The sequence below is a fragment of the Podarcis melisellensis genome, assembly GCF_964234715.1.
Source record: "Podarcis melisellensis genome assembly, chromosome: 11".
Classification (NCBI taxonomy): Eukaryota; Metazoa; Chordata; class Lepidosauria; order Squamata; family Lacertidae; genus Podarcis; species Podarcis melisellensis.
Window position 1 is genome coordinate 11,316,693 of NC_138543.1, and position 22,376 is coordinate 11,339,068.

At 42.4% G+C, this 22,376-nt stretch overlaps 1 protein-coding gene across 3 annotated transcripts in view; it reads left to right on the forward strand.

The window, feature by feature from the left end:
- LOC309380555 (kelch domain-containing protein 3-like) overlaps positions 1-16,886 on the forward strand; it is an 85,743-nt gene extending 68,857 nt beyond the window's left edge. For 2 of the 3 annotated variants that reach the window (XM_081930658.1, XM_081930659.1), the window contains exons 16-19: positions 1,153-1,253; positions 6,273-6,357; positions 9,979-10,083; positions 16,597-16,886. In XM_081930658.1, the coding sequence (XP_081786784.1) occupies positions 1,153-1,253; positions 6,273-6,357; positions 9,979-10,083; positions 16,597-16,701 (396 nt within the window). In that variant the 3' untranslated portion in view covers positions 16,702-16,886. The remainder of the gene's footprint in view (positions 1-1,152; positions 1,254-6,272; positions 6,358-9,978; positions 10,084-16,596) is intronic. The other variant, XM_081930660.1, reaches the window with a different exon arrangement.
- The last annotated feature ends 5,490 nt before the right edge of the window (positions 16,887-22,376 follow it).

The following is a 22,376-nucleotide window of genomic DNA, read 5'->3' on the forward strand; positions in this document are numbered from 1 at the left end:
AGTATTATATTATTGTAAACTGTCCTGCAGTCAGTTTTGATTAAGGGTGATGTTTGCAAATTTTAAACAAATGGATCCAAGGGCATAGTTGATTTCTTGCACACATATTGGGGTGCTGAGATATTCCTTGAGATGCTTTGCCGCTGCTAAATTCTGCAGGCTGCTGTTGTGTAAGTACTGATTCCCATGCACAGGTGCAACTGGAGTAGTTTTGCCTACATCCCTGCCCCAGAGGACCAAACAGCAGGCTTCAAATTTAACAAATATAAATAAATGAACCCTTTTTCTATCGCAGCTGTGTTTGCCATTCTTGTTGTGTATAGGAAGCCCTTAGAAACCCTTCAGGTCTCCTTTTTGTACTTCTTCCAGCACTGCAAGAGAAAGTCTTCACCTCTCTACAATCTACATATATTGTCTCCTGCAGATGTGAATTGAAAAGCATTGCTCAGATGCTATTTCAAATAAACTATTTGCTGGAGGGACCCATTTAAACGATCCTTGAATCATTTGCTTATATACATTTCCCGGCTTGCCCCATTATCACCATTGCTTAGCAGATTAATTACTCTGTACTTAATTTGCTTAGCAATTAAACCACCAATTAAATATTTGTCTACATAACATACTCCTTGGCGAATGAATTAATTAGTAGTGAACGTTGAGAAATGACTTGTTAAGCAGGAGGGTATTGTGTTTAAAAGAATAGGTTTGGTTACATTGTGCTACGACTTATTAATAATAGCTTTATTAATTAAATAAATGCCGAGGATTTGCCCTAATCCCTTTAGGTGCTGGAACATAAGATAGGATAATCAAATACAAAATCAGAGTAAGATCTCCTAATAAGTTGTTGCAGAGGGGGTTCGACAGTAGGATGAATGAGAGAACAAGATTATGGACCACTTTAATTCTGGATCAATATTGTAACAACAATATTCATCTCTCCCTTTTCACTGCCACCAAGGAGGAAATAATTGTGCCGAAAAGGGGGCTGCGCTATGAGGGGGGAGAAATGTGACTCTTAACACTGAAAGCCTGCTGTCTCTCATAGTAGAGAAGTTAATTTTTAGAAAAGAGGCGGCAGGGTGTGTGTGTGTTAATCCTTATTTATAGTAGCTCATTTTAACTAATACTTAATGGCTTTCCACCCAGACACCTCAGCTGCAGGATTTACATTCAGTGCGTAACCAAGCAATGGACATGATTACAAAGGCCTTTACTTTGCTGGACTCCGAGTTTCAGAAGCTCAGCACGTAGGTATTGTTTGGCCTCAATGGAAATGTTGTTTCTTCTTCTTCTTCTTCTTCTGGATCCTTCATTTTTTTTCTAATTTTTTTATTCGTTTTTGTCTTTAACAATTATCATCACAAATCCCCAGACTTCCCTCCACCCCTCAGTGGTTTCCCTCGTTATTCTTTTCCAACTGCATCGTCTATGGTATTTACTTAATACTCCAATCTCACCATAGTTCTCCTTACATTGCAAGTGTTGTTTTTTTAAAATATATAATCCTACCATTGTTTTTAATTGTTTATAGTGTTCTTTTAAGTAACATATAAATTTTCCCCATTCTTTATTAAATTGATCATCTTCTTGATTTCTGATCTTCCCAGTTATTTTTGCCATTTCGGCATAATCCATCATCTTTACCAGCCATTCTTCTCTTGTGGGTACTTTGTCTTCCTTCCATCTTTGGGCAAATAACATCTGTGCAGCTGTCGTAGCATACATAAACAATCTTTTCTGCTCCTTTGATATTTGTGGACCTAGAATTCCTAGTAAAAAAGCTTCTGGTTTTTTCACAAAAGTAATTTTAAACATTTTTTTCAACGCATTATAAATCATTTCCCAATATGCTTTTGTCACTTGCATCTCCACCACATGTGGTAGAATGTGCCTTCTTTCTCTTTACACTTAATGGAAATGTTGTTGCATCTATTGCACGGTTTCCCAAACTTGGGTCTTCAGCTGTTTTTGAACTACAGTTCCCATCATCGCTGGCCACTGGTCCTGCTAGCTTGGGCCGATAGGAGTTGTAGTCCAAAAACAACTGGAGACCCAGGTTTGGTCTCCAGTGAAGGACAGCAGTCGATGTCTTTAGATGATTGAAATCAGCATATGTTTGACAATAAGTTATAGAAAGTTTATTGCTGTGAAAATGCTGGGTGATGGTTCTCATTACTTTAAGGCATGGGAAAACCTCACTGCAAATTTAATTTGGATTTCCCCAATGTGGTAAGGTGGGGGAGAGGGAGAATCCAATATAAAATCACATGTTACCCAACCTTGTGGGGGTGTCATTTTGTAGGGTGTCATCTATCACCACACTACACTCTGTATACATTGGTGAGCTCCTTGTTGGTGGGACCGGGCGCGACACACATGTATTCCCCTGCCCCAGTTTTTAACCCAATGTTTGGTGCACGTTTGGTATATCAGAAAGCTTGTATCTTAAATATTTTACAAAGTGATTGGCCTTGGCATAGGTCAACAAAAACCTGAGGACATGCCCACAGTGGATCTCAGGTTTCCAGAGCTCAGGGAGAGTGGGGAAGTACTAATTGAGGAGGGGGGACAACACAGAGTGTGACTAGATCCCATCAATACATCCCACTAGTGTGGACAGGAAACACTGACAAGAGTTCAACTGAGAAATCAGGTGTTATAACGGGGTAAAAACCCTCTCCTTTTCCCTTATGGGGTATCCAAGAGCCCGTATAGAGTCCTTAAGTGGGTTCCCTATCAGTAGGAGAAAATAACAGAGGCCAGCCAGAGGATATTGAGAAGCAAAGCAGCTAGTAGGCCTGATCTTTATTAACTGTTGCAACAGGGTCCTCACTCACCACATGCAGGAGGGAGGAGGAACCCCAAGCAATGGTCCACAAGCCCTTATATAGGCATTTGAAATTGCCTTATATAGACTTTTGAAATTGCTCAAGACCACCTCCCAAAACATCATACATACATCACAGAAGGGGGCAGCCTACAGCAGAAATACATCACAGGAGATGGTCTACAGCAGAAATCCTGTTTGCCAGGATATCTGTTAATGGTCACTGATTGCTTTATCTGGGCAGCCTGGCCACTCTTTTGTGATGGTAAATATGTTTGGTTCCTGAATCCAGCTCACCCTATTCATACACAAATATGCCCTTAAGACAGGTAAGCAAAAGACAATGGAGAGGCTTTCCCATTTCCTTCCTCCTTGCAGAGAAATATTTGATGTCAATTTGGGAGAGTCAAAATGGTTTGGGAGAGTCAAAATGGGTTCAGGATTGCTCTCCTGTACTATTTCAGACACGTGGTTTATATACTTATGTTTGCCTTGTACATCATTATATATTTGGGACCTTAGAATACTTGTAACACAAGTTTCGTCCAAAACTGAGTTCACCTCAGGTTTGGACAAAAGCGCACATAATAAAATTTGCACTCTAGTATGTACACAGCTTGAAGCAGGTGGCACTGTGGGTTAAATCACAGAACCTAGGACTTGCCAATCCAATCAGAAGGTCAGCGGTTCGAATCCCCCCGACGGGGTAAGCTCCCGTTGCTCGGTCCCAGCTCCTGCTAACCTAGCAGTTCGAAAGCACGTCAAAGTGCAAGTAGATAAATAGGTACCACTTTGGCGGGAAGGTAATGGCATTTCCATGCACTGCTCTGGTTTGCCAGAAGCGGCTTAGTCATACTGGCCACATGACCCGGAAGCTGTATGCCAGCTCCCTCGGCCAATAAAGCAAGATGAGCGCTGCAACCCCAGAGTCGGCCACAACTGGACCTAATGGCCAGGGGTCCCTTTACCTTTATGTACACAGCTTATGAGGCCTAGCCTGGAAGGAGTACACATTCCGCTTTCCTCTGCATCTAGCATGCTCCCACTGCTGGTTTGTGAAGCTGTATACTCAGACTTTAGCCGCAATCCACATCTGTTCCTGTAGTTTCTTGAAAAATACTGCGTTTTGATCTGTCCCCTGAAAAACCCCCAGATTGGATCTAATTCGAAAATTTAAATGGGCGTTGGGTTGTGCATTTGTTTGTTTGTTAAAATAAAAAATAAAATAAATGGGGGGGGGGGAGAAAGGAAATGTAAGCCACATGAAGACATCCATGCCCCCTTTGTGTCTCTTCACGTGGACAAATCGTGGTTGACTTGGAAACACACCAGGCTTTGCTGAAGTGTACAATGACATACAAATGGGATTTGATACACAGCAGGGGTGCTGGTGGAAATAGCTCCCTGGTTTCCAGCCCAAAGTCTCCTCTTAGCAAACAGACAGGCTTGCCAAAGGAAATGCAAAAAGCGCAGAGCCACTTTCCAGCTCTCCGAAACACCAAGCCGGCATGCCACCCGGGAAGGCGCAGTTGGAGGAGGGATAAAAATATCCACGGAGGAAAACCAAGGCAAGCTGAAAAGTTGTGTGAAAAAAACCAGGAGAGAAAAAGTCAGCCCCCAGCCAAACTAAGTTCCACTTCTTTATAAGCTTCCCTAATATAAAACCCCTCTCGTTTCAACTCATGGTCTACATTCTGGTTACACCCCTGAATAACTTTACTCCTCATTAAAAATTAAAGTAAAGGTAAAGGGACCCCTGACCATTAGGTCCAGTCGTGACTAACTCTGGGGTTGCGGTGCTCATCTCGCTTTACTGGCCAAGGGAGCCGACATACATCTTCCGGATCATGTGACCAGCATGACTAAGCGGCTTCTGGCAAACCAGAGCAGCGCACAGAAACGCCGTTTACCTTCCCGCTGGAACGGTATCTTTTTATCTACTTGCACTTGACGTGCTTTCGAAATGCTAGGTTGGCAGGAGCAGGGACCGAGCAACAGGAGCTCACCCCATCGCGGGGATTCGAACCGCCGACCTTCTGATTGGCAAGTCCTAGGCTCTGTGGTTTAACCCACAGCGCCACCCGCGTCCCCACATTAAAAATTAGTCCTCTCTTAATTAAGGACTTATACCAAGATTCTAGGTCTTCTTCGTTCCCCTTCCTTTAATTCTGTCCCTGAATCTTGTCAAAACTACATCATACTTCCCACCCAAGCCAGGAAAAAAAAATTGCAAGCATTTGTCTCTCTCTGAAAGAGATACTTTACTCCCTGACACACTTTTCTCAAACTAATTGCCCAGACCAAAAGCTTCTGTCTCTAAATGGGGGATGGGAGGAGTTGTCTGAGAGAAACACAATATTTCTTTTTAACAAACACGTGGTGCCAACCTCACTAAAATAATTCACAGATGAATGAAGCTCAGCTTTCTACTCCCCCGTGCCCTGAAATTAAATCTTCTGGACCTATATTAGCGTAACATTTAACTATGATTTACTTAGTTGGTCTTTAAGGTGCTACTGGAAGGAATTTTTTTTTGTTTTGACTCTGGCAGACCAACACGGCTACCTATCTGTAACTATGATTTACTTAAAAGTGATCTATGGATTTCTACCTTTAACATAAAAGCACACATTTGAGTAATTACCAGTCAAGAGGCAAAGTGATTGCTCACCTGCCTTGACCTTGACGTGTCCAGTTCATATTTTTAGATCCCTGCCCTTTCATCCTATCTTCTATAGCACCCGCCCTGTGGAACGCCCTCCCACCAGATGTCAAAGAGAACAACAACTACCAGGCTTTTAGAAGACATCTGAAGGCAGCCCTGTTTGGGGAAGCTTTTAATGTTTGATGCATTACTGTATTTTAATATTTTGCTGGAAACCACCCAGAGTGGCTGGGGAAACCCAGCCAGATGGGTGGGTTTAAAATAATTTATTATTATTATTATTATTATTATTATTATTATTATTATTATTATGGTGCTTTTCCGTGAACTACTGCTTCCCACTTTAACCAAACAGAAGCATAGGTACCGTCATTCTTAACCCTGAGCAGGAAACTTGTAAAATGGAAAGGTTCTCAAAAATATTTAAAGCATTAAGGTATTTCATCCCTAATTAAACAAAAAGTTCTGTGTTGTCCTGGCACAGGCCTGAATCAGTCACAGAGATTCTCTCTTTCCCCCCTTGTTTTTTAATTAAAATAGGGGGGGCAGGATTCACTTGTCTAGGGTTTCTTCAAGCTCAATCAACCATCAAGACTCATCTTCAAAGGAAGATGTAGAGACTACCACTGTTTTTATCTCAACATCTGTATGGTAGGAAGAATGATCCCTGTATTCAAGGAGGATCTTTCCTGCTTCTCCAGTCTTCATGATCACTGTGGCTTCTTGAATCCAAACATTTAAACCTTTTATTTTCTCCTGTGATGGTCTTTTCAGTGCCAAAGCTGAACTGGTCCAGGAAACACTGACTTTTCAACGTGAAAAAGAGCAGTTCAACAAACATTTTAAAAATCAACAGAAGGTAAGTTCCTGCTCCTCCATGAAATACTGGGCTCAGCACTCCAACATCTTCTTAGGTAGCTTTCACATGTGACAATTGTTTGGTACACTGATGAGTAAATGGTCAAAACAGGTTGAAGCAAGAGGAAATCCAGTGATGACCATAGTAAACTTTTAGGATGGCTGGTATTGCTTAATGGGGTACATTTGACATGGAGAACATGGTTAGCAACCATCAACACATGACCTGCTCTGGAGAGATGTTTGAGGGTTGAGTCCCTCTAATTGTGATTTGTGGGAACGGGTGGCGCTGTGGTCTAAACCACGGAGTCTCTTGGGCTTGCCGATTGGAAGGTCGGCAGTTTGAATCTGTGCAACGGAGTGCGCTCCCATTGCTCTGTCCCAGCTCCTGCTGACCTAGCAGGTTCGAAAGCACACCAGTGCAAGTAGATAAATAGTTACCACTGTAGTGGGAAGGAAAACAGCGTTCCCAGGTACTCTGGCACTCATCATGGTGTCCCGTTGCGCCACAAACGGTTTAGTCATGCTGGCCACGACTCGGAAAGCTTTCTGTGGACAAACGCCAGCTCCCTCAGCCTGAAAGTGAAATGAGCGCCACAACCCCATAGTCACCTTTGACTGGACTTAACCATCCAGGGATCCCTTACCTTTTACCTTAATTGTGATTTAATGGTTTGATGCAGTGATGCTTCTGTTGCTAGATTGTTTTGAAATATTGTCCACCTGCTTGGCTTTTGTTGTTGTTGCTACCTATGGAAAAATAATATTTAAAATAGTTTGAAGAATTCTAGGCCAGGGATGGGTGGACTTTCGGTTTGTGGGAACTTTTTAAACCACAACCCCAAGATCCACCAATCAGAGGCTGGTGCAAAAAGATTTCCATTGAAAATTAAAGAATTCTGAGCCCATAAATATATCTAAGTATCGGAACTGAATGGAGCTCACAGCCCCCCTGCACAGAAACCCACTGACGGTTATACCAAACTCCCTTCATTTCAGGCATATAATTTAGGGTTTGTCTGGGGGTGGGATTTTCTTGCTGCTATGGTTAAACATTTGGGAGTAAGGTCTCCTTGCTGATCCACTGCAAATCACGCAAGAGTTATAAGAATCTATCTTTCCACCACCTGTGAGCATTTTAAATCGGTTCTCTGGAGCTATTCTGAATGTCTCATTGATCTCTGTCACTGAGATCTTGTTGTGGCCATTGGAACAACAGTCCCTTGCTAGCAGGGGCAGCCCTTTTCTTAACATAGCGCAAGAGTTGAATCCGATGGGTAGAGACCCCATTGGCAAGGCCCAGTGTTAATCTATCACAGGACAGTCCAACCTTGAGTCACCTGTGGGCCACAAGATCAGCATTCAAGAGAAAGCATCAAACATGAAGCATGAGTTTATATTTTTGTGCCTTTTTATGGCATTGATATTTTGTTGAAAAGTTTTCAGTTACAGTGGTATCTCAGGTTACATACGCTTCAGGTTACATACGCTTCAGGTTACAGACTCTGCTAACCCAGAAATAGTACCTCAGGTTAAGAACTTTACTTCAGGATGGGAACAGAAATCACTTAGCGGTGATGCAGCAGCAGTGGGAGGCCCCATTAGCTAAAGTGGTACCTCAGGTTAAGAACAGTTTCAGGTTAAGAACGGACCTCCGGAATGAATTAAGTATTTAACCCCAAAGTACCACTGTATAAAGAAATACAGTCAAACCTTGGTTGTCAAACGTAATCCATTCCGGAAGACTGCTTGGCTTCCCAAACATTCGACAACCGAGGCACAGCTTCCGATGGGTTGCAAGAGCTTCTTGCACTCACGTGGAAGCCACTTTGGACGTTTGGGTTCCGAAAACCGGAGCATTTACTTCCGGGTTTTCGGCATTCGGGAGCTGAAACGTTTGAAAACGGAGCTATTTGAGAACCGAGGTTTGACTGGCAGAATCCGAGACCAGGGAGAAGAGTCGGTGGAAGAAGATTGGAAGAAATTTAAAGTTTATTTACAGAAACATTGTAAAATTAAGGAATGTTAGAAGGATGTTGGAATGAAGTTACGTGGTTTTAGTAGAAATGTTATAAAGGATTAAGTAAAAATAGATTGTTAATTGGTGAGAATGTAAAGTTACATTATATTAAGATAAATTATTAGGATAAAAACAAAGATGGAAAGGATTTGCTGAAATAGCAAATTGAACTAGAACACAAAAAAGGGAGGTGTGAGGAGGTCAAGGAAACAAGGAAATGAAAGATAAGTTATGCAAGGATTGATCTGTCTTTTTTTAATTGTTTTTACTTTTCTGGGGTTTTTTGTTCTTTTTTGCTCTTTATTTTTGTAATCTTTCAAAACCTTAATAAATATTTTTTTAAAAAAAAGAGAACAGAGGTTTGACTGCAAAGTGATACAAAGAAAAAAGACAAAAAATAAAAGGCAAAAAATGTGTAGAGAGAGAAAAAACCAATATATGAATATATAAAAAATACCCTACTCTTTTATAGATTTGATATTATTATCCCAATACGTATATAAATGTTAACAGCTTACTACATTTTGTATAAACTCATTCCAAATACTGTCATATTTATTCAAGCAAAATCTCCGTCTGTAAGTAGTCCGTTCATAAGTTGTGAGTGTTATCATATTGTCGATCCATTAATTAAAGGGGATCATATCATTATTCTTCCAGTTCATCAGTGTGAGTCTCTTGGCTACCACTGAAGCACGGAGAATCCATCTTTGTTGTCCCCTTGTTATCTTCCAATATCATGCATTGTTAATGAAAGCGCACACATCTGTTTTTGTATTAAGTTTTTTTGAAAATTAAATCTATTAAATCTATTGTGTATTTAATTATATGTATTAATTGTGCATCTAAAATGATATTAAATAGTATGGAATATATTGCAAACACTTTAAATTATTCCTTCCAGTAGCACCTTAGAAGAAGTGTGCATGCACACGAAAGCTCATACCAATAACAAACTTACCGTATTTTTTGCTCTATAAGACTCACTTTTTCCCTCCTAAAAAGTAAGGGGAAATGTGTGTGCATCTTATGGAGCGAATGCAGGCTGCGCAGCTATCCCAGAAGCCAGAACAGCAAGAGGGATTGCTGCTTTCGCTGCACAGCGATTCCTCTAGCTGTTCTGGCTTCTGAGATTCAGAATATTTTTTTTCTTGTTTTCCTCCTCCAAAAACTAGGTGCGTCTTGTGGTCTGGTGCGTCTTATAGAGCGAAAAATACGGTGGTTGGTCTCAAAGGTGCTACTGGAAGGAATTTTTTTATTTTGTTTCGGCTATGGCAGACCAACACGGCTACCTACCTGTAACTTTAAATTATGACATGGGAATTTAATTCAGTGTGTGGGTTCTGTGTCAAAGTTCTCTTGCGGCCCACTTCATACTGAAAGTCGGACCACCCTGATTTATCATATACTTTTTGGTCCTGTTCTGCTACTTCTGCTTTCACTCCTGGCTGTACAATGAAAATAGCTTGTGGAGCTGTGCCAGCTCTTCCATTCCTTTCACTGTTCTGTTGGATCTCATCCTATAACTTTAAATGTGTGACTGAAAAACACTGAAAACCTTTACGACTGTGGATTTTATTTTATTTGCAAAAAAAAAAACAGGAGCTCCAAGAGATGCTGGAGAAGCACAAAGCTCAGAATGAAGCGTGGCTCCAAGCCAGAGCCGAAGAGAACGACAAAGAAAGAAAAGAGCTCTGCAAATTGAGGGTAAATATTACAAGTTAGGACTTTTCCTGATGCCCTGTCCCTAAGGCTTGTTTTACAGGCTATTCGCGGAACATTTACTTAGAACTGTACACTGCTGTTGCGCGTCAAGGTCCCCAAGACACCCCCCCAAAGAAAAACACAATTTTTGTTTAAGGTTTTTGGCATAATTTTGGCCACAACTTTATTCAAATTACAGCAATGTGAGTGGTTGCTTAGGCATTGGTAGCACTAACTGACCCCACACGGGGACAGCTCTGACATTCGCACCCCCCGTGAAGTCAGCAAGGATAAGCCACCTGGGGAGAGAGACGGGACTGGGAACCATGCCTCACCTCTCTCCAGAATGCTCCCAGGGGCTTGCGTGGCCCTAGCCCCTTGCCAGGGGGTTTCGGACAAAAGCATGGGGGAGCCCCTGGGTTCTTTTAACGGAAAACCCTTGCAGCAGCAGCAGCATTTTGGAGGGGCAGGCACAGCCAAATCCATACCCCTCCACCAACCAATTCCCAGACCAATGCCTAACTGCAAACCTTACAAGTTGTGACGATTTGCTACGCAGTAGGCAAAAAACCAAGTGGCACATACTAATCGGCCAAATGGACAAAATTCCTACCGGGCCCCTGCCCCAAAGCAGACGACCCCGTGACAGGCATAGCAAGGTCAAGTGAACAGCCTAAAATTAGGGAAGGGAGGGCGGGTGATCTGAAGCACGCAGCGAAAAGAGGAAGTTTGTCACTGCGTGCCTTGTATTTAACAAATAGGGCTGTCAATCAATAAATGGCAACATATAAATCTCCCCAGTAACAGCCCGCCCCTGCTTAAAGGATGGCCAAACTCTTTTGCCCAGCAGCAGTGAGGTGTCTTGTCATCCCCAACCGCAACCCGTGCTCTCCGTGAGGGAGAACACGCTTTGCAAGAACTGTACTTCCAGCACTGAGGGGTCCATCTTTAGTTCTGCCAGCCATAAAACTTGTTAGTTAATCTGTTTCATACCTTATATTTAAGGCAGTCTTGTAGCACTTTAACATGCATGGCTTCCCTCAAATAACACTGGGAAACAAATTTTTTGTTGCATTGACACTTGCAACTGGAATTGGGAGTTCCTCAGAGTGCGGGATAGGTCTAAATGCTGAAAGAATACTGGGATAGGCGACAGAATGTCAGTTTTTCTTGCCGATACCCTTCGTATTGACCAGACAAAAATAGCATAACAAAAGGCATCAGGCTTGTTTACACATTTTTGTCAACTTGAAGAAGCCATGGTCCGATCTGAAAAATACAAATATTTAGGTTACAAAACTATAAAAATAAAGAAAAATTAAGTTTGCAAAACCATAATTACCATGTGGGTAGGGTAGATCAACGTGTCAGCGTCTACTTATCCCCAGTGTAAATATCGGAAATTGAAAGATAACTATAGCATGTACACGAAAATCGATTTCAGATTTGAAATCAGCATTGAAGAACATATAAGAACAGTGGAAAAATTTCACGCAACAGAAAATGAAAAAAATAAATGTTCCCCAGTGTAATCTTGGGAACTGTCAAGGGTGATGGGAGTTGTCAGGAGAAACCTTAACCCCTCACAGAGCTCAGGGTTGCTCAGTTCCTGTTCACCTGTTTCCCATGGGCTTTTGGTTGGCCACTGTGAGAACAGGATTCTGGACTAGATGGGCCATTGGCCTGATCCAACAGTCTCTTCTTATGTTCTTATGCTATCTGGGTGTTTTCTCATGGTACTAAATTTCCAGTCTTCGCCACACTGCAAGTTTCCGATGCAAGTTTGCCCTTATATGGAGTTAGCTCACTTGCCATGTGCCTGGTGAAAGGACCAAAAGTTACCGTATGTTTTTCACAAAGACAGTATTCCAAGATTAAAAGATCAGCAGCAATCTCTCTTTGACTGCAGAAGTAGAAATAGCACAGTTTAACGGATGGGCCTTGTTTCCCTTTGCCTTTACACAAGGAAGTGACCCAAACAGAAATGCAGAGATGACTCACATATTGCTTGTTCTGACTCACAGCATTAAATTGCTTTCGGAGAGTGTAATTTGCTATAGCCTGCAGTTCCTTGGTGTGTGAGTGTGTGCACAGACTTTTCTACTGTCAGTGTTTCAGGGATACCATGTTGGTGGGGCCATAAACATAGTTTGTTCCCATTCAGACCTATATTCATCACTGATTTTAGAGAATTCCTGTGCTGAGGGTTCGGTTTTTAAAACAAAACCATAGTTCTTGTGCTGCCTACTGTTTATATTATTTAAACAAAACAGTAAATGAAACAAGTGATTTATTTATTTTTGGCTTTGTGCATGTAAAATATCATACCCTCCAACATTTCTCCAGTAAAAATAGGGACGTCCCATTCCACAATGATAATTTTACTATTTATACCCCACATATCTTACTGGGTTGCCCCAGCCACTGTGGGCAGCTTCCAACAATTATAAAAACATAATAAAAAATAGAACATTTTAAAATACTTCCCTATAGTGGATTGCCTTCAGATACCATATCCTCCCAACATTTTTTCAATTAAAATAGGGACATGCTAAGGAAAAGTGGGTCATTCCGGGATCAAATCAGAAACTAGGATGGCTTCTCTAAATCAGGGACGTCCCTGGAAAATAGGGACACTTGGAGGTTCTGAAATATGCTTTTCATTTTTGCTGTTCACTTTAAACCAAGCACATAATTCTGCTCTTCAGAAAGATATGGGCCTGTTACTAAAGCAGCTTTACTTTTTATGTCATTTTAAATCTTTCTTAAAATCCATATGTACCTTGAAATGTTAAAGAGAACTCTTTGTTCACTTATTTGGAAATAAGTTATCCTGAAGTCATACAGATCGGGGTGCGCAGCTACCAATCTAAGTCAGAATCATTCCTTTTTCTTTGTTGAGAGCACATCCAAGTACGGTATGTTCCAGGCATCTTGAGAAATGGTAAAAACAACGGAACTGTGCTATAATTCTCCCTCCAGGACTGTGGCAACTATGGCATAAATAACCGAAATTAGATCAATTTCAGCACTTTTTTTGCAACACTGAGCCATAGCCTAACAACAGTCCTCTCCACAGTCCTTTTTTATCTTTTCCTAGTACAGTTGGAGTTTTTGAGAAAGTACCATGGGAACCAGTCCCAAAATGACCGCTGTGAGGACATGACATAGAAGAAAATGGCTGCCAAAAGAGCAGAAGAAGAGATGGGGCTACAAAATGGTGTGGGCATGTGCCCAATCAGTGGGGAAAAGGCTGTCGGAACTGTGGGATGGAAAGCTAGCTGACTTGGCCCCAGCTGGAACGTCTCCCTTCTCAGTCTTGCTGTTGCGGAGATCCATCAGTCATGCTCCTCCGACGTTCATCCATGACTCATGCTGCTGTTGCATGCAAGAGCACACATTACTCAGCAGAGTAAACACACAACAGCCCAGGCTTGAGGCGTGGATACTATACTAAACTATGCATTTATTACACATACCGTATTTTTCGCTCCATAAGACGCACTTTTCCCCTCCTAAAAAGCAAGGGGAAATGTGTGTGCTTCTTATGGAGCGAATGCAGGGGGGAGGCAGGCAGGAAAAGCCCCCAAGAGCCGCACACAAGCTCTGTGAGGCTCTTGCGGGCTTTTCCCCAGGAGGGAGAAGGGACTGACTGGCAGCGTCAGTCCCTTCTCCCTCCTCGTAGAAAAGCCCGCAGGAGCTGCCCGCTCCTTAAAGGGTGCGCGGCTCCTGTGGGCTTTTGCGGGAGGTGGGGGAATTGCCGGAGAGGCTGCGCACGGCTAAAGAAGCCAAGACAGCGAGCGGGGGAAATATTCCAATAATATTTTTTTTCTTGATATCCCCCTCTAAAAACTAGGCAAAAAATAAGGTAAATCAGGACAAAGAAATACATGGCCTCTCTCTTTGTCGATCTTTTCGGAGACAGAGAAAAACAAAAGCAATGCAGAGCGGATGTTCCGCTCACAGGACTCCAGCAATCTGTGCTGGAATGTAAACAGACATGTGACATGTTACAATCCCACATATTTGCAGCAAGGGTGGAATGGAATGCTGCACTTGCTTTCAGAGAGAATCTCTTCAGACTGATGCTTTGCAGAGGACCATTTTTCCACGTGTCTGCCTTTTTGACATTTCCATGTAGAACCCTCAAACGAAACTATAGCCTCAAGGTTGGAAGAACTTAAGAAGCCATGCATTCGAACCATCGCCTCCCAAGAAGGATTGTCTCCACACTTTAATGTTTCTGGGCACAATTCAAAGTGTTGGCGATGACCTTTAAAGCCCTAAACGGCCTTGGTCCAGTAGACCTGAAAGAGCATCTCCACCCCCATTGTCCAGCCCAGTCACTGATGTCCAGCACTGAGGGCCTTCTGATGGTTCCCTCACTGCAAGAAGTGAGGTTACAGGGAAAAAGGCACCTTCTTGGTAGTGGCGCCTGCCCAGTGGAACATCCTTCCACCAGATGTCAAGGAAATAAACAACTATCTGACTTTTAGAAGACATCTGAAGGCAGCCCTGTTTAGGGAAGCTTTTAACATTTGATGAATTATTGTATTTTAATATTTTGCTGGAAGCTGCCCACAGTGGCCAGGGAAACCTAGTCAGATGAGTGGGGTATAAATAATAAATTATTATTATATTATTATTATTAACTCATGTAACCCATGCTGCGGTACACCAGCACTGCAAACAAGGTGCACCTCTGCAAGATCATCTGGCTTCAGGTTGCCTCTCTGCACATCACATGTCTTTGTGATGTTGAATTGAATCGCGGTTGGTGCCTCTGATGGCAGACTCATAGCTCTGTCTATGTATCTACTCAGAGGCTCCGTTGAATTCAGCTGGGCATATTCTTGTGGGTATCAGATTGCAGCTTAAAACAACTGCTCCATTGAAAGCCCACTTGAACCTGAGCTGAAAACGTTAGTTTAGGTAAAGCATAAGCCAGTTGGCCTATCTAAGGTCTCTATGAGTTTGGGTTTTTTATAATAATTTTTATTAGTTTTCAGTTACAAAAATCCAATAATAGCCTCATTATAATAATGCCAAATAATAATACAATTACTAATACCAATCCTTCAGATGCCAAATTATACAATTTAGTTGGCCTTCCACGTGCTAGATTTGATAGTTTGATTATTTACTTCATTTCTGCATTCAAAAATATTTTTAATTTCAACTACACTCCCTTATACAACAACTGCAATACTAACGACTTCTATTCATATTGACACATTAAATGATTTATACATCTACAGGTGAAGCATTCAAACTATATCCTTGTTCTCCCTGTGCGTGGCAATTATTCTGTCCGCGATGTTTCTTCCTGTCCTTGTAAAATATTATGTCAACTGTTTCCCGGTTGTTGCTGTTCTCCAACATGCCTTGGGCAGAGCTAATATCCCACTGTTGTTTCAGAAGTTCTCCATTGCTCCGTCCCGTGCCCCATTGTTTTGCAACTTTAGCAGCAGCTGCAAAAATCATACTGTCCAACTCCCAATAAATATCCTGTTTTCGCCATTTTTCTCTCAGCCTGCGAAGGAGAGTGATCTGTTGAGCTTCAAATACGGTCGTACCTTGGTACTCAGACATTTTGGCTACCGAATGCCGCAATGAGTGTTCTGGTTTGTGAACGTTCTTTGGAACCCAAACGTCCAACGGGGCTTCTGCAGCTTCTGATTGGCTGCAGGAGCTTCCTGCAGCCAACTAGTAGCTGCGCTTTGGTTTCCGAACATTTTGGAAGTCGAACCGACTTCCAACCAATTTCGTTCAGCTTCCAAGGTACAACTAGCAACTCAGTAATGAATAAACTCTCTATGAGTTGGCCCATTGAGAAACCAACAGAGCCTCGTTTGGTCCACTCTGGAGTTGGATTTTGCCGTCAAGTATTTTAATTCTTTTTGGATTCTTTCAACTCCACTTAATCCTCCATAGCATGAATTGGAAATCTGTGATTCCCCAGATGTCATGGGACTACAAGTTCTAGCATCCCTGAACATTGGCCCACTCCCCCCTCTGGCGTGTACTGCAATGTACCAATGCAACTTGAAGCACAGGAGAACGGTGGGATGACCTCACTGTGTTCTAAGCAGCTAATGTGTTCATGGCCTGAGACAGAGGGTTGTATCCAACTGCGCTGTTCTGCTTGTACAGCAGGCTTCCTGTTGCCCAACATAACTTCTCCCTTCTCTTCCCTGTCACCAACCATACACCTCTCAAAATATGCGCCAAGAGACCTTGTAGAGCAGATTGGGATGATGGGGAGGGCAGAATAACAGGAAGTCTTGCTGCATAAGCAAGTGTTACACAGTGTTAACTACAACCAAGAGACTTCTTTTTTAAAAAAAACAACAACAACCTGCTATTTGTTTTTTGCAAGAAACATGGATTGGTTGTAAATCACATGCTCAAATTACAGCATTGCAGGGCAGGTCTAAAGGAAGATGTCCTATCTTGCAGTTCATTCCCGTGGCTGAAAAAAATCATCTAAAACCCGGTTTTCTTGTTTTGTCACAGGAAGAGATTCTCAATGACCAGGAAAGATTGAGAGACGAACAGCAAAGCGTTTATCAGCGCAATCAGCAGCTCCTTTCTATAATGCAGCAGTTCAAAGGAATGTGAACCGTTTGCTGAATAAAGCCTGGTCACATGCCCTAAATCATAGCAGCTACACAGCACCACTTGAACAACTGAGCTCTTATGTAACGAAGATCCCGTTACCATACAAACTGAAGTTTGATCTCGATAACTTTCCATCCGGCCCCAGGACGATGGTTCAATTAAATCCCCACCCACTTTGGGAAATATTCTGAGTTTTTGATTCAGTATTTTATATGCATGTGCATATATATATATATATCTCAGGTGCTTGTATGTGCTGACATGGCATTTTAAAATGGACAGACAGAATATAATGCTATATTCATAACTTAGGAAATTTGTTCTTGTTAAGAAAGATTAATGGATTTGCAAAGCTAGGAAACAGGGAGAGAGATTATGATCAGAAAGCCGCTTTGATTCCCTCTCCCTTTTTCAGACTTTGGAATGGGATACACTAGGAGACCACGAATTCTGCTCTAATCCTGCTCCTGGTAGAAGTTACTATCAGAAATGACAGTACTGAGGACTACTGAGAACATATGACTTTAGGAGGAAAGGACAGGTGGAGGAAGGGTGAAATGTAAATTCATTTTTTCCTCCTTGTCAAAAATTTGGGCATGTTGGATCTGTGCACATTAACTCTTAACTTTTCGTGAGCTTCATAGCTACAGTGTTCTGTGAGTTTGCAGTAAGAGGTAGGGGTGTGTGTGTGTTGGTGTGTGTGTGTGTTTTTTTTTAAATAAATTTTTATTAATTTTCCAACAATTATACATTTAAACCCAAATTCAACAAATTGTGTCTGTTTTGGACTTCCCTCAGCGTCTTTGCAAGTCATCCATTTTTCTATCTTTATAACGCATTCCCTCTTTTTAATATTGTCATTGTTGCTCCTTAGTCCCCTTATTTTCCTTAAACAATACTTGTTTGTCTTTTTACAGTGCCTCTTGTAAACCCACTAACGTTGTATTCATCTCACAGATATTCTTCAGATAATCAACCAATTTTCCCCAGTCCTCGATGAACTTTTGGTCTTTAGTGTATCTAATTTTCCCGGTTAGTTTGTCCAGTTCCGCATAGTCTATTAGTTTTAATCTCCAGTCTTCTATCGTCGGTATCTCCTCTTGTTTCCATTTCTGGGCCAACAGGATTCTGGCTGCCGTTACTGCATATTGGAAAAGTTTGAAGTCTTTTCTTCTTATGTCCGTTCCTATCATCCCTAAAAGAAAAGCTTCGGGTTTTTTCACAAAAGTATAGCTTAACATTTTTTTCATCTCGTTGTAAATCATTTCCCAGAAACTTTTAACTTTTTTACACTCCCACCACTGATGAAAGAACGTCCCTTCTTTCTCTTTACATTTCCAGCATTTGTTATCAACCTTATACATCTTTGCTAATTTTACAGGAGTCATATACCACCTATAAAACATTTTCATTACATTCTCCTTCAACAATGTGCATGCTGTAAATTTCATGTTCTCTTTCCACAATCTTTCCCATTCCTCAAATTGAACATTATACCCAAAATCCTTTGCCCACTGTATCATTACCGATTTAACCTCTTCATCCTTAGTATGCCATTCCAGCAATATCTTATACATTTTTGACAGAATTTTGTATTCATTATTTAGTATCTCTTTTTGGTAAGTTGATTCCTTTTCTACATAACCTTTCTCCTTCAAATCTTTTTTAAATATTTCATTTACCTGACGATAGTGCAGCCAATCATATGTATACTCTTTAACTTGTTCATATGGTTTCAGTTTCCATTTCCCTTCTTCCTTAGTCACCAACTCACTGTATGTACCCCATTTTTTCCTCATATTAATTTTCTTAACACTCATTACCTCCAATGGGGACAGCCAGTGCGGGACTTTTGGTTCCAAAATATTCTTATATCTTTCCCATACCTCAATTAATGAACCCCTGAAGATGTGGTTTCCAAAACTTTTGTGAGCCCTCCTTTTTTCACACCAGAGATATGCGTGCCATCCAAATCTGTTATCAAATCCTCCAAGATCCAATAATTCATTATTTTCTAACTTTATCCATTCTTTTACCCAGCATAAACATGCTGCCTCATAGTACAGTCTCATATCTGGCAGGGCGAAGCCCCCTCTTTCTTTAGCATCTGTCAGTAACTTAAATTTTATTCTGGGCTTCTTGCCCTGCCAGATATACCTTGAAATTACTTTTTGCCATTCTTTAAAAATTCCTATACCCTTTAGTATGGGTATATTCTGAAATAAAAATAACATTTTTGGTAGCACCATCATTTTTACCGTAGAGATTCTTCCCCAAAATGACATTTTCATTCTGGCCCACACCTCCAGGTCCTTCTTTATTCCTTTCCAAACCGGGATATAATTATTTTGATACAAATCAATATTCTTTGGTGTTAGCCAAATTCCCAGATATTTAACCTTTTTCACCACCTCTATCTCAGTTTGTTGCTGCAATAGTTCAATCTTATTTTGCTCCATATTTTTAACAATCATTTTCGTCTTGTTCTTATTCAATCTGAATCCTGCCAGCTTTCCAAATTGTTCCATTTCTTCTAAAACCTCTTTTACACTTTCTATTGGTTCTTCTATAGTCATTACCAGATCTTCTATAGTCATTACCAGTTTGTGTGTGTTGATGCATCTTGATTTGGGAGGATTGGTAGAACAATCATGCTGGAATCAAAGATAGGTCACTACTGTGTCAGTGGAAGAGTCTGAAAAACATACCGTACCATTGATGTGATTATTTGAAAATCACTTTCCTGCAGGTAGTTTGAGGATCAGAAAGCACCTTGTGCCATACAGTGAGAGAAAGAAAATGAGAGTTTTTATGTGAATAAAGTTTGTGTTCATAATATTTGTTTATTTAGTGCCTTGAACTTCACATTAATCATCAACTTAAGTGTGGCAACACAGAAATAAGTCCAGTAAAACTTTCCCTGTGAAGTTAAGCAGTCTTAATAGGCAAAGAATTATGGTGCTGGAGGAGACTCTTGAGAGTCCCATGGACTTCAAGAAGATCAAACCTATCCATTCTGAAGGAAATCAGCCCTGAGTGCTCCCTGGAAGGACAGATCCTGAAGCTGAGGCGCCAATACTTTGGCCACATCATGAGAAGAGAAGACTCCCTGGAAGAGACCCCGATGCTGGGAAAGATGGAGGGCACAAGGAGAAGGGGACGACAGAGAACGAGATGGTTGGACAGTGTTCTTGAAGCTACCAGCATGAGTTTGACCAAACTGCGGGAGGCAGTGGAAGACAGGAGTGCATGGTGTGCTCTGGTCCATGGGGTCACGAAGAGTCGGACACGACTAAACAACAACAAGCATTACAACTGGAGTTCGCAGTGCCTTGCATGTAGCTACTGTGTGGTTTTCAACCTTTCTGAGTCCATGGCTCCCTTGACCAACTGCATTCTTTCTGCGGCACCCCTGTGGGGCTCAGGAGCCCAGTTATGTCACCACTTGCCTGCAGAGCTGGCAGCTCCTCACCCTTTTTCAAGCACCCTCCCTTGTGAAGTGTTCCTCTTCTCTTCTCCCCTCTCCCCGAGTGTCCTCTGTGCAGCCACTGCTGCTGCCCCTGCCCCAAAGAGTAGGTACCTCCTCACACTGCCCCACAGAGGCCTGGGAAGCACCCCCTGCCGTACCCTAGAGGCACCATACGCCTGGGAAGCTTGTAGCCAGGGCTGTTGCAACAAACTTCGAGAGGCAGAGACGTGAGAGGACATCAGAGGAGGGAGGACAAGGAAAGAAGGACAGAGGCCAAGCTTGTCCACGCACCCCTGACCATCATTCAGGGCACCCCAGGGTGCCATGGCACACTGGTTGGAAACCACTGCCTTAAGGACTTGTCTTCCTGCCTGCAAAGCCTCTGAGGACACCACTGCCCCACCATTCCTTGTCCCCTTTCCCATAAGGTGGCAAGGATAGTTATATCCAGCCATCCTTCAGAAGTATAGGGAACGTTCTCTTTAAGCTCTGTGTGCCGAGCTGCCAATCAGCACCAAGCTGCCAATCAGAACCCTGGAAAGCATTGGAGGGTGAAAGAGAAAGTGGGAAGAACAATGCTCTTTCTCACTTGCTTTTTCAGTTCTGTGTTCATATCAGCAGCTGAACAGAAAGCAGGGTGGCCACTGCTGTAGAAGGCTGAAAATTGTAGGAAGGAGGAAAATTGAGTGACCAGGGGGAAGTAGGGAGAGAAAGCAAAGCGTCGCAGGAATCGGGAGAGAATGCAACTCTCATGCACACAAGCTAGAGCCACTAAAATGGATTCTCTTGAAATGACATTTTTTGTGGGTTTGCATCCCCCATGAACATCAAAACACACATCACATCTGTCTCCATTAAATGAACCATAAAACCATGGATACTGTAGTTTCCATCACTGCCATAGTACAAAAAATATGGCTCCAAGCCACAGATCCTTATGGATTCGCATAATTTTTAGAATTAGAATTTAGATCTCAAAACTATAATCAGAAGTTACCTCTTTATCTACAGATATGTCCTGCGATTTGATGGTGATGTCATTCATCCCACTCCCAAATACTGAGGTGAAACAGACATATTCAGCCCAGAGCCGAGGTCTTCCATGGGGAGCTCCCTCCCCCAAAGTGATTCATAGTGAATAGACACCTGATCCAAAGTGATGGGGGCGGATCTCACACAGCCCTAGTTTTTGCTAGGCAGTCTACCAATGTAAGCTTTAATTTGATTGTGTTTTGGCAGGGCTGCATGCATAGTAACGCAAACTCAAGAGGACCCATTCCAGTTCAGATCCAGCTCTCACCCAGACACCATGGGAAAACAAAGAGCCCGTGTATGTGTGTGTGAGCATATGTGCACGGGGAGGGACATGGGTGGCACTGTGGTCTAAACCACTGAGCCCTTGGGCTTGCCAAGTGGAAGGTCGGCAGTTTGAATCCCTGCGACGGAGTGAGCTCCCGTTGCTCTGTCCCAGCTCCTGCCAACCTAGCAGTTCAAAAGCACGCCAGTAGGTTTGAGCCCCAGATTTGGCAAAAGATTAATTCATTGTAAGGGGTTGGGCTAGATGACCCTCATGATCCCTCCCAAACTCGATTCCCTGATTCTCTGATTCCATGGAACCAATATCTCCCCCTCCCCGGAGTTCCATCTGTTCATGAATATCTACCTTCCACACATCACATTCGTGAACAAGCAAACACTATTCTGCCTCAACCCCATTTGAAACCTCCCATGTACTCACACAAACATATACTAGCCGACATCCAAAAACATGACATCCATTCACGTTCATGCCCTGGCTTCAGTCCCCAAATATTCAGTGGCTTCTGTTGACTGTCTTCCAAAGGTGAACCTTCATCAGCTGACATCCACAAACATCAGTCTGCTTTAGCCTTGTAGCCTCCACCAACTTCTGAACCCAATAGCCGCTGGCTTCCATCCACCAACATCTTCCAGCTTCTCTCAGGTCCATCATGAGACGTCTGCCAGCTTCCAACCACAGATACCAGCAGCCTTCAAGCAAGCAAACCTGCTTTATTATCGCTCCCTAGCATCTCACCGCCAGAGGATTGCCTCCTTCCATTCACCACTTTGCCTCCTCCAAGTGGAAGAAACCTGGGCAGTACTGAATATCACATCCATTGCCAGGTGTGTCCTGCTGGAAACAGAAAAGGGCTTTCCCCTTGGCCTGCCTGTATATCCACTCAGT